A 12819-nucleotide genomic window follows, 5' to 3' on the forward strand; every position below is an offset into this window, starting at 1 on the left:
GATGACTGTACTCTGTGTCGGGTCCGGAGTCCAAGGCTATGGAGACCTACATTGAGGACTGCAGGGTTGATCCGTCCTTCTGCATTCCCTGCCGGCGCAGGTGTTCTTCATTGTGGAAAAGAAGGACAAAACCCTGCGCCCGTGCATCGGCCACCGAGGTCTCAACGACATCATGATGAAGAACCGCTACCCGCTACCTCTCATCTCCTCGACCTTCAAGCCTCCCCAGGGGGCTACCGTGTTCTCCAAGCTGGATCTATGGAATTCCTACCACCTGGTGTGGATAATGGAAGGGGACGAATGGAAGATTGCCTTCAACACGGCCAGCGGTGACTAGTATCTGGTCATGCCATTTGGCCTTACCAACGACCCTGACGTGTTCCAGGCTTCAGTTAATGATGTTCTCTGTGACATGTTGTACCAGTTCATCTTCGTCTACCTTGATGACATCCTAGTTTTCTCCCGCTCCACCCAAGAACACGTGCTTCACATCCGACAGTTTCTCCAACGCCTCCTGGAGAACCAACATTTTGTAAAAGCAGTGAAGTGCGAATTCCATCGCTCCACCATCTCCTTTCTTGTTATCATCGCTGCAGGGCGTGTCAAGATGGATCCCGGGAAGATGAGAATGGTGGTGGATTGGCCCCAGCCTATGTCCAGAATACAACTGCAATGTTTCCTAAGTTCGCCAATGTTTATTGCTGCTTTATCCGGGGCTACAGCACTCTGGCCTCCCCTCTGTCTGCACTCAAAGGTTCTGTTCACGTGGTCCTCAGCTGCTGACCGTGCGATCTGGGATCTCAAACACCGCTTCAGCAGACCTCCCATTTAGCTTCATCCTGACCCGTCCTGCCAGGTCATGATGGAGGCATATGCTTCAGATGTCAGAGTGGGGGCTGTCCTGTCCCAGTGGTCTGCCCTGGAACTCAAGTTGCATCCCAGCGCTTTATTCTCCCACTGCCTCAATGGGAATCGTGAGTTTCTCGATCCAAGAATGTCAAGCCGGATGCGATGTCACGCCGCTATAGCCCCATGGTTACTACCCCAGAAACTGAGACCATCCTACTCCCCTCGTGTCTGGCGACAGCACACTTAGCTGGGGTATAGGGAAGCATGTTCGTGAGGCGCAGCGTTCCCAGCCACATGGGCTCCCATCGGACCCTGGCTTTTGTGCGACAACTCTTTTGGTGGCCTAACATGGCTCCTGACATCTCCACATTCATTGTCGCTTGCACGGTCTGAGCACAGATCAAGACTCCTCGGCAAGCTCCAGCTGGTCTCCTCCAACCTCTGTCTGTCCCTCATCGTCCCTGATCTCACATCTCCCTGGACTTTGTCACGGGTCCTCCAGCCTGTCCTCCGGGTTCCACCCCAGTACAACAGCCAGTCGGAGCAAGCCAACCAAGACCTAGAGACTACTCTGCACCGCCAACCCCACCACCTGGAGCCAGCAGCATGTGTGTGCCGAATGCGCCCGCAACACCCTTCCCTGCTCTGCCACGGGCCTATCACCCTTTGAGTGTTCCCTGGGTATCAGCCCCCGCTCTTCCCTGAGCAAGAAGATGAGGTCAGCATACCTTCGGCCCAGATGTTTGTCCGTCGCTGTCGTCGTACATGGAGGAGAGCCCGGTCGGCCCTCCTCAAGACCACCTCCAGGTATAGACGACAAGCGGATTTCCACCGGACACCGGTTCCCTGGTATTGTCTCGGGCAGAAGGTATGGCTGTCCACCCGGGATCTGACCCTTTCTGGGTGAAGTCCCACAAACTCTCTCCCTGGTTTATCGGCCCTTTCCCCATCTCCACGGTCATTAGCCCCTGCTGTTCGTCTTTTGTTGTCCCGTACACTCCGTATACATCCCACCTTTCATGTGTCCAGAGTTAAACCCATGTCTCACAGTCCTTTGTCTCCTGTTTCCAGGAAGGTTTCGACCTCAGGCAGGGGGTTCCAGTACCTGGTTGACTGGGAGGGTTTTGTCTCGGAGGAGAGGTGCTGGGTCCCGGCTAGGGACATACTGAACCCAGGCTTCACTGTGGATTTCCAACGCTGCCACCCTGGACAACCAGGTATGCGCCCCTGGGGGGTCTTTCACACCCTGATCTGTCTCGATCGTGATTGATCTTGTCTCCACCCCCCTCCAGGTGTCGCCCATCTTCCCTATTATCCCTTCTATTTTTACCAGTGTTCTCTGTCTGTTTGTTGCCAGTTCGTTTTTTTTTTCTTCGTGAAACCTACCAGCTTTTGTTCCCTTGCTCCTGTCTGTTCTTGCTCCTGTTTTCTAGTCCTTCCCAGTTTTGACCTTTCTGCCTGCCCTGACCCTGAACCTGCCTGCCGTTCTATACCTTGCCCCGACTCACTGGATGATTGACCTCTTCCTGCCCTGACCCTGAGACTTTCTGCCATTCTGGACCTTTTGCACCCTCCCTGGATGACTGACCTCTGCCTGCCTTTGACCTGTCGTTTCCCTGCCCCTGTACTAGAAATACACTTTTGTTTCTTCAACACTGTCTGCATCTGGGTAATACCTGAAACCTGATACCCTGGGATGATGGTGAAATGGGCAAAACAACAAATGGACATTATTACTGTCCTTCCTGATTCCACACTGATGATCATTTGCATGATTATGCTATGTCACGGTTAAGGTGCGTCTTTGGCTATAAACGTTGATATGGCTCAAACTAATGAACGTTTGCATTGTCTCTAGTCTTAGATTGTGCCTCTAATTCAGATATATTCTACCGGTTCAAAAAGCTGTCTGCTCATCCTGGCATACTGTTCCTTTTCCCGGTAAAGAGCTTTTTGGCATGAACAAAATGAAGTGATTTATATTCATAATGCAGGAACACTACCATATCAGTAATATCAGCTTTGGTTCTTTCAGCCTCTGATGGCATAATGTGTCCTTGTGACTTATCAATCCATCAGTACTGCTCTTTAACCCACAGTAGTTGGCCACTCTACGGGAAACCTATCAATGTGCTTATGATCCCTGCATCCCTCTGCCAAAGCTAATGCCCTTCAATGGGAGGCTGTATGGGAATCTCAAGGTGTTACATCAATGACGTAATAAGATGTCCGTCAACTTAAATGAAACATATTTACCCATTGCCAACAAGGTCTTACCACTCAGCGTTTTCCAGACCCAGATGCAGGAATAAAATCACATTGATGAGGAGGGGGATCTCACCCGGTCCTACTTTTTATTTGTATTATTTTCATGTTCACTCCCACACATTAGATGTAATGGATGTGGGGTTTACACCATATAGTCATTGTTACCTGTCTTACAGTAGATAATGACTGCAGGTGGCAGTTTAGTCTTGATCTGAGCTCTCCCTCTGACTGCCTGCCATTATAATGACCATAGTGTGAGAACATAGAGCGGTGGAGGGAAAAGAGCAGTGCAGGTAAGACATCACTCTCCCCTCGCGGGGAAAGGTCTTACTCAGAGACTGATAAATGTTAATTACTGGACCTGACATTAGCAGGCAGAGGCCAGAGTACAGACACGCAGGCAGCAGAGTGCATTGGCCTCTAAGGGAATTATTGTGTGTTTTTCCCTCCCTCTCCCTCTCTCCCTTTCCCTCTCTCTCTCTCTCTCTCTCTCTCTCTCTCTCTCTCTCTCTCTCTCTCTCTCTCTCTCTCTGTCTCTCTCTGTCTCTCTCTCTCTCTCTCTCTCTCTCTCTCTCTCTCTCTCTCTCTCTCTCTCTCTCTCTCTCTCTCTCTCTCTCTCTCTCTCTCTCTGTCTCACTCTCTCTGTCTCTCTCTGTATTTAATATTTTTTCACTATGCTTGCAGGATGAGTAACCTTGCCTTACATGTAAAGATTTGTCAGTGGTGTAAAGTACTTAAGTACAAATACTTTAAAATACTATTTAAGTAGTTTTTGGGGGTATTTGTACTTTACTATTTCTATTTTTACATTCCTAATGAAAATAATCAAATGTTTACTCCATACATTTTCTCTGAATCCCAAAAGTACTCGTTACATTTTGAATGCTGAGCAGTACAGGACAATGGTTCACTTCACACACTTATCAAGAGAACATCCCTGGTCATCCCTACTGTCTCTAATCTGGCAGACTCACTAAACACAAATGCTTAATTTGTAAATTATGTCTTGAGTGTTGGAGTGTGCTCCTGGCTATCTGTAAATAAAAAAGACAAGAAAATCTGGTTTGCTTTTGATACTTAAGTATATTTGAGCAATTACATTTACTTTTGATTCTTAAGTATATTTAAAACCAAATACTTTAAAACTTTAGCTCAAGTACTATTTTACTGGATGACTTTCACTTTTACTTGAGTCATTTTCTATTAAGGTATCTTTACTTTTACTCAAGTATGACAATTGGGTAATTTTTTCATCACTGAGAATTGAGTTAGCTTCCTAAGGTAATACCTAGGCTTTAGCTCAATGGGCCAACTTGGTGTGTGCAGACAACCCACGTACCCAGTCAACACCTGGTCTGGTCACGGTGATTGTAGAGTTATAAGACGCCATGAGGACCTCATGCCCTGATGTTTTCTCATCAAATGTCTTCCTGTCCAGTCATCCAAAGACATGGGCATGGTTGTTGAGTTCCTGCATACCCTCCATTACCCCCATCCATTTAGTAATTGATACAGATGGGCTAACAGTCTCACATGGGTTCAGATCAATGCAGCAGCACCCGTCTTATGCAACTCATCAATTATTTAGTGATTTTGTCTCTGTGTGAACACTGAATCTGTGAACCTGCGGGTAGCAGGGCTACTAAACACATCCAAGTGTTCTCAGTAGGTGGGGATGTACTTGCTCCCCAGGTCCCAGATCCTCAAAGAGCCACTCTGACGCTGCAGTGAGTCAGTCAATCCTCCGAGTCAGACAGACAATTAAACTCAGCCAACAGAATCAAGATGTCTGTCCTCTTTATTCAGCCAGTTATCTTACCTGCAAAGAGACATCTGGGAGGTATGTACTGAGGAGCACTATGTACAATAAGACATGATGAGGATTAGGACTAATGCTGAGGAGTTGTGGATTTGTTCTCTTCATCCTATTTTGGGATGTGATTTCACAGTCAACAACCATTTTCCACTACAAAACCATTTATGTTTTTCAGATCAAGAGTTCTCTTGATGCGAGGTGACCATTACAGTTATGGACGGTGTGCATCTCTCAAAGCGCTATGACAGAGGACACCAAACAATGGAAGGTAACCACTCAGTTCTTCGTGCAAACAATGAATGAAAGCCCCGGGTTTTTTTCTCCCACCATTTCCAGTTTACTTACGTAAATGCCCCTGGGCAGATGGAAGGGATGAGAGGGGAGGGAGAGCAGAGGAAAGAAAATAAAAGTTCCCTCCTCAAATTCACACACGTCATTCCTCCTGTGACGGTCAGTAATATGCCAGTTAGTGTTGGGACTGAGAGGATTCAGCTGTGAATTGCTGCTCCTCTGCCTTCCTTCCCTTTGTGTCAACAGTTAGGCATTACATTATGCATCATTCACTGTGGCTTTGGAACATGGGGAGTGTGTGAACATGGCGAGAGCCCCTCTTCCAGGGTCACAGAGAGACACTCAGCCCACTGACATGTTATCTGTTTCATGCTTAGTAAAACCACTTACACTCCAGTTAGCCTACTAAGAGATATACTATGTGATGTAGGCCCTTTGCTAAACCACTGGTTGGAATTGTCATGGGGTTTGTTCATCAAATTGACCAGACAATCTTGATTTTATCTTGTATGGAATGGAATTGTAATACAATATGTGCTAGTTTGTTTTTACTCTTTCATTCCAGTCTCTTTAGCAGTCATGATTCAACTATGCTCTTCAATCATATGCCACTGTTGCCACATAAGCTCTATTACAATGAACAAAAATAAGATTTCTGTTACTGATCGAAGTGAAAAGACAGCTCCCAGTGGTTGATGTCAGTGCCTGTACAATGATATATCCTATAGGGGGCACTGTTGATTCTTATGAAGGTCCCATACTGTAAACTGTGAGACCAACCCAACAGGTTGTATGCAACTGTACAAGGACTTCTGTTGTGTATGCATGTCATAGCTGCTCTGCATTGAATTGATGAGAGAATAGCCTCTAAATAATGTAGGAGGAAAAATAGAGGGTTGTCATGACGATTTATAATTATTCAAAATGACCAGAGAGTTGAGGTGAAGGGAACCATTGAAAGATTATCATTCTGGGTGTGAAACACATGCCTTTTCCTATTGCAGGACCGTAGCAAATGACAGGGCAGGTGTTTCTGCTGGAAGCTTATCATCATAACCCTATAACATTTTACAGCCTACTAATTCATATGAACACAATCATTTCAAGGATGTTGGCAATTAGCCTACATATGGTAGGTGTCGGTGAAATTTACCTGCACGTGATGCCTCACTAAGAAGTTGCCAATCCATCCCATTCGGTTTCTCTGCGCGCGCTGATCATGACTCACTCACTGCCATTGTTGCAGAGTGGTGAGAGGAGCACGATATTAATTAAACTCTTTCTTAAATGATTTTACACACAAAAATTATAACTATTAATAGAATGATGGAATCTTATGATAGCCTAATCTTTTTTTGATTAATCTCAGAGAGCGAAATAAACGAATTTCTCTATCAGAATGTAGCTGGACACAATAGCCGGATAAAACATCTTAGCCTACACTGTGACAAGAGCATTTTCCCGCTGAACATCTGATGAAAACGTGGAGGAAATAATTATTTTTGAAAAATTATGTGCATTGTTTGTGACCCTCGCCGTATTCTATAGACAGTAGTCTAACACGCGCAAAAGAACAATGGACCATGTGATATCCAGCAGACAACTAGGTCTACTGAGGAAATGGTTATAAAACGAAAATTATATTTGAGTAATTCTAAATTGAAGATAGTTTTCATGAGGTGTTTTTACAATAAAGGTGGCCAATAAATATAACGTGGTGCAGCGCGCTTATGGTCTGATGTGGAGACCACTGATGCACGCTCCGGTAAAAAAAATTGGGCGCACAGTTTCTCGTGTTATGTCAAAGACCTGCGTCAAGAGGTTCAACTGGTGATGTCGGAATCATAGTCTGCGCAATGGACACAAATGTGAACAACGGTCAATACAATTTACACTCGGTAACTCTCTAAACCGGGCCATTAAAATCTTAAATTAATTAAATAAACAGTTAAATTAAGGATACATTCTAGTTTATTGCATAAGGGTTGGATACTGGCACGGACCGTTGTTCCCCTGGAGTTGCTCAGTTCCCTCCTCAGCACCAAGACATTTCGCACTGTTTGGGTACCTGTCGTGCCAGGGACGGCTGTTGACTGTCGGACTTTCGTCAGCTTTCAGCGCTTGTACTGAGGAGATTCATCAATTGTGTAATTCATGGAAAACGTGTATCCTGTTAATTTTTGAAAGAGACAAGAGAAAAGTTGTGCGCAAAGTTCTGGCACCTTCCCTCCGGAGCGTCGTTAGGGACCAGAGTCGTCCCGCCTTTATTATTTTTTTTGTACGTGTGGAAGTTTCTGAATCACCGGAAGGAAAGATGACTCTACTTTGCACAGTGGGGTTTGCGGTGGTCGTTCTTTGCGGAGGTGAGAAATTCTCCAAATCCCACTTTTGTTCATATGAATAACAGGCTATACTGCAATTTTAGCCTGTGCTCGTCATACGCTATCATTTTCTTTCATTGAGATGTGATGCCCTCTGCACACACAATTCACATCATATTTAAATCAGGATATTTCTGGGAATCTCCAATGTGTTCTGTGATGAGTATCCAATCATATCCAGTATAGCCACAATTTAATTGTTATTTAATAGACACTATTTAATTTGCTATTTAGTAGCAATCATATCAACTTTCTCTCAATTATCTCTGAATGATCTCTCAAAGGAAAATAAAATGTGATTTGATTTGATTTGACATCCTTTTCTAATTTATCATCTTAATGTTAGTCATCATCATGAACAAGGCAAATAATAGGCATGGGTTAACAGAAATGTGAGAATCTCTAGCTCTTTCTCCTGGAAAGTGGAGGACTAAATTGTAATATGAAATACCACTAGGAGTGGTGAGATGTTATAAAATAAATGTGAATGACTATATTCAAGGCAGGGATATAGAGTGAAGAATAATTTGTTATGGTAGTGACTAAACGCTATGTGTAATATTCTAGCCTATGGGTCAAGGACAGGTTGGTTTGGATTATTGGCATTGTGAATAGAACTAGATATAGTTTTAGCATAGTTGCAGGTGTGTCCCACCAAGGTTTTGAACCTCAGTCATGTTCTATAAACCTGATGCTGGGCTGAGAGAGGGAGTCTGGTAATGTACTCAGCATGGCTGCTTGCCAAAGCCTGCCATTGGCAAGCAAGTGTGTGTGCGAGTACACAGCATTTGTGTGTGGGGAAAGAGAATGTTGTGTTTTAGGGATCTTCTCAGCATGTACTCTTGTCTTGTGGTTGTACCTGTTTGTTTGTGTGTGTGTGTGTTGCATATGTGTGCAGGTGGGAGAGGTCAAGGAACAAAACATCATTGGACTGTTAACTTAAACGTAAAAGGCTGAATGGATTATGTCCTGCTCGTTGTCTGCCTCCTGGTGTGTGGAGCCTCAGGGGATGTCGTGGCCTAGTTCAGTCCCACAGACGGCTCTCCCTTGAGGGCGACACACACACACACACACACACCATTTCACTGCAGAAGACCAGAGGTCGGCACTATAAGCCTGGCTGAGCAGTAGAGTAAAACAAGCGATATATGTTATAGGACTCCATGGTTAAGGAGCAGCAGTGTAAAGAGCTGCAGTAGGGAGGAATGGTGTATAAAAACATCAGGAAGAGTGCAGTAGTGGGCAAAGCTGGGGTATTCACTTCAACAGCATACTGTATATAGGAACAGTATGCTATAGAGCAGTCTATAAGAATAGTAACATGGAAACACAGGTCATCTTGAGGAGGGTTGAGTACATTAATCTGATTTTTCCTCTTCAAATCAATGTTGATTCCACAGCCTGTTTTTTATGCTGCTGTTTGTATTATTTGCTTCTGCTGATTACTGTAAACCGTAAAAATGACATCAGATTCGAAAGGACAATTGATTTTTATTTTAATGCGATGGACCTTTTACATATAGCAGTCACCTGTTGGGGAGGTAGAGATAACGAGGAGGAGAGGGAGTCCAGAGAAATAATGGAAAGTGAGACAAAGAGACAGCTGCAAATGCCAGCATCATTACACACACACACGCACGAGCGCACACACACACACACACACACACACACGAGCGCACACACACACACACACACACACACACACACACACACACACACACACACACACACACACACACACACACACACACACACACACACACACACACACACACACACACACACACACACACACACACACACACACACACACACACACACACACACACACACACACACACACACACTATTACAAGTGATTTTTATGGATGTCTGTTTGTGTCTGAGTGACCTGGTTAGAGTGAAGAGGGCTGCTAGCACCTGTTTCATAATGTGGTTCTTCTGACAACGTCGTGTTTACTGCTCAATGTTAGTAACAGCAACAGAGTGCTGTTTATTTGGACACATCATGAGTAGATTCATCGAATAAAGGCCATTGCCAAAAATGTAAAACCCTGCCTTCACTACAGTAATATGTACTACGGTAAAATTACATGACCAAGGGCCTAGCTACAGTTTGGGATTGACTTTGTGTATAGCTGTGTGTCGTTATTTGTGTAAACTGTGTCATTCACTTTACTAGAAACACCTATGAATAAACAGAGGAGAAAAAAAGTCCTCATTGTTTCTCATGAATGGGATCAGAGGTACATCTGAACAAAGCACAGGTTCCAATCCAAGTGCCAGAACCCCAACTCCAGGTGTTTAATAATGTTGGATGACATGCAAATAGAGCTCTTTGACCATGCACACCAGTGGTGGGTTTGGCGTCGAAATTAGAATGCATGAGCAGAAAAGAATCCCATACCTACTGTAAAATATGCCTTTGGATCTTTGATGTTATGGGGCTATTTTACTTCCACTGGAAGTTCATCACTTCCACATGAACTTTACCCAGTACCAGGATATTTTAGCCCAAAACATGGTTGCCTCTAACAGGAGGTTGAAAATTGGCCGCAAGTGCATATTCCAGTAAGACAGTCACCGCAAGCACACATCAAAATCCACAAAGAAAGGGCTAATTGGCCACAAAATCAACATTTCGTATTGGCCATCTCAGTCTACAGACGTGAAACACATTGAGAACGTGGTTTGAATTGAAGAGGGCAGTTGATAAGTGCAGACAAAGAATATCAAGGATATGGAAGGATTCTCTTTTGAGGAATGGTCGAACATCCTTCCCAATGTGGTTCCCAGCTCATACAACACTTTAGAAAAGTCTGAGTGCTGTTATCCTTGCAAGATGAGGTATTGAACGTATTGAAAACAGTGGTGTCAATACTGTCATTTAGGCCCCTACCTTTTTGAACAAAAAATGTTACTTGTTAAAAGCAACTGTATTAGTACAAACGGTGCCTCACTATTTTAATTATTTATTTTATACAGTCATTTCTGCTCATCTTTATAAAAGGTGTCAATAATGTCAGACCCCACTGTATGTGGGAATGGAGAGGGGTTAGATGAATGTAGGCAGTAAGATGAAATAGAGCATTTGTTGATTCCTGTGTGACATCTGGGAGTTGGGGAAGGAGGGGGGAGCATTGGGAATATGGTACACGCCTTCCCCGGATGGGGCTGGGAGCTCGGAAGCTCCACGCTGCTCTCCACGCACTCATCTCAGTGGGCAAACAACATCAGAGCCTGCCAAGCGGGAGAACGCATCACAGGAGGTCTGGAGACATTAACATAGTTAACAGAGCATTAGTTAAAAGACTTACCACACATCCCCACACATCTACCCAATCAGGAGTCATAGACAGGGCGACATTAGCCAATCTCTCCTCCCCTGGCAGCTCTAATCCCTGAGGTGGCCAATCTTTTCCATCTTCTGTCTTTCCGTGTTTTACTTCCCTGTTGAGTTGGACTAACACTTTGACTTTATGTGAAATGTATGGCTTTTAGAGGAACACATCAGAATAAGTTTTTATTTAAAAGGAGACAGCTTTCTGTCATTTTCCAAGTAGAAGTAGTACAATCAACCAGGATTGTACGTACACAGATCCTGTAGTGAGCTGGTATGTCAGCCGTTCCATAACAACTAGGCATTGCTGTTTTTCAATGTTATCCATCCTCACAGAGCAGGGTGTTATTGGGTTTCTGGCGTCAAACAACATGACCTTGTTATTGATAATGGCTCGAATGGTTTTGATAGCTGGCATGAAATTATGGTCCGTTCCTCTGGAACACCAGTGATGAGATACTCTTTCTTTCGGATTGTCTTGTTCCCGGAATGGGGTAACTCCGAGCTATTTCCCATTGATCAATTTCCCAACTGGTTCATCAAATGTAAGGGAACAAAAAAATCGAAAAACACCTTGAAAAGTTCAACCTAACACAACAAAACTGAGCACACATTCTTATACCCAGGAGGAAAATGTAGACAGGTGAATTTGAATTTCAAACTTAACAGAGGCTCAGGAATTGAACTGGGGACCCAAGGGAGGTTATTCCACAATTCAAAATAATGTCATTTCCAAACCAAGAATCAATTCCCTAACCAAATTTTCAGCAACACTGCTTCAATAGGTGCAGTAAACATTGCTGAAAGCTCCACCAATACAAACAATATTAGAAATAGGAATTACTCCATAAACCTACATTCCTATGTGTTAACCAACTGAACCGTATATATGGGTAAATGAATTGGAATGCTTGAAGTATTTATTTGCTGAATAACATACTCTCTGACCATCTGACAAACCTTTCCCTTTAATGAATATATATTAGGGTGTGCCATGTGACCGGTCATAAATACAGCTCTTTCTTCAATTGCCGTATGTTGAAACCTATAACTCCTGGCAATAATACCATACCCATTAAGGTTAGTTTTGAGCTAGGCCTTTTTAGTTTGGTCTAGCCTATGTTGTTTGTGTGTACTGTGTTTACTGCTCAGCAGAGTACATTGGATATGAGCATGAGAGATGGATGCTGATCGATGTGCATGCTAAAGGCCAGTCTGGGCTCAGGAAAATGTGTACCTCTCTTGGAAAACTCATATTGGTCTATTTCTAGTTTGCATTGTATTTGTTGGAGGCCAGTCGCTACTCCATATTTCGTCAGAAAATTGCAATCTGCAGTGAAATAGGTTTCATCAGGGAATGAGAAATGTTTTCAGGCTTTGACAATATTATTATGGGAATGTGTGTGTCTGTGTGTGTGCATGTGAGTGTATTCGTTTTTGTGCCGATTAATTTGAACAGGGAGGAAGTCAACAGTTTTAGCAAGACTTTGACCTCTTCAATGTGACACTGTGTTTAACAAAGGAAATCGGGCCTTAGTTCAGCACATAATCTAACACTGGAATCAAGAGCTTCACCTCCAGGTCCTTACTTTCAACCTACCACTCATCTCAACTTCTTCCATTCTCCTTCTCTTCTGAAGTACTTGTTGTACTACTACAACTACTGAAGCTGTAGTTGGCTGCTCTGTGGGCAGAGAGTGGCGAGTGGAAAACCCTGCTGACACATGCATCATTTACATGATTATTTTCTGCAGATGAAGTCTGTGATCCCTGATAAGGTTGTATTGCAACCCCCCGCACCCTTTCTCCTCACCTGCCCTCCACTTCTTCACTCCCTGGCCCCTCCCCTCCCCTGTCCAGAGTGGAGCTCCAGC

The 12819-nt window shown here is 44.1% G+C and overlaps 1 protein-coding gene across 1 annotated transcript in view; it reads left to right on the top strand.

Annotated features, from left to right (window-relative positions):
* The first annotated feature begins 7064 nt into the window (after positions 1-7064).
* The window catches only part of LOC124047892 (transmembrane protein 132C-like), a 196031-nt gene continuing 190276 nt past the window's right edge, over positions 7065-12819 (top strand). The window contains exon 1 of the mRNA XM_046368220.1: positions 7065-7587. Coding sequence (XP_046224176.1) covers positions 7539-7587 — 49 coding nt within the window. The 5' untranslated portion in view covers positions 7065-7538. The remainder of the gene's footprint in view (positions 7588-12819) is intronic.

This window comes from Oncorhynchus gorbuscha, linkage group LG11 (genome assembly GCF_021184085.1).
Source record: "Oncorhynchus gorbuscha isolate QuinsamMale2020 ecotype Even-year linkage group LG11, OgorEven_v1.0, whole genome shotgun sequence".
Taxonomy (NCBI): Eukaryota; Metazoa; Chordata; class Actinopteri; order Salmoniformes; family Salmonidae; genus Oncorhynchus; species Oncorhynchus gorbuscha.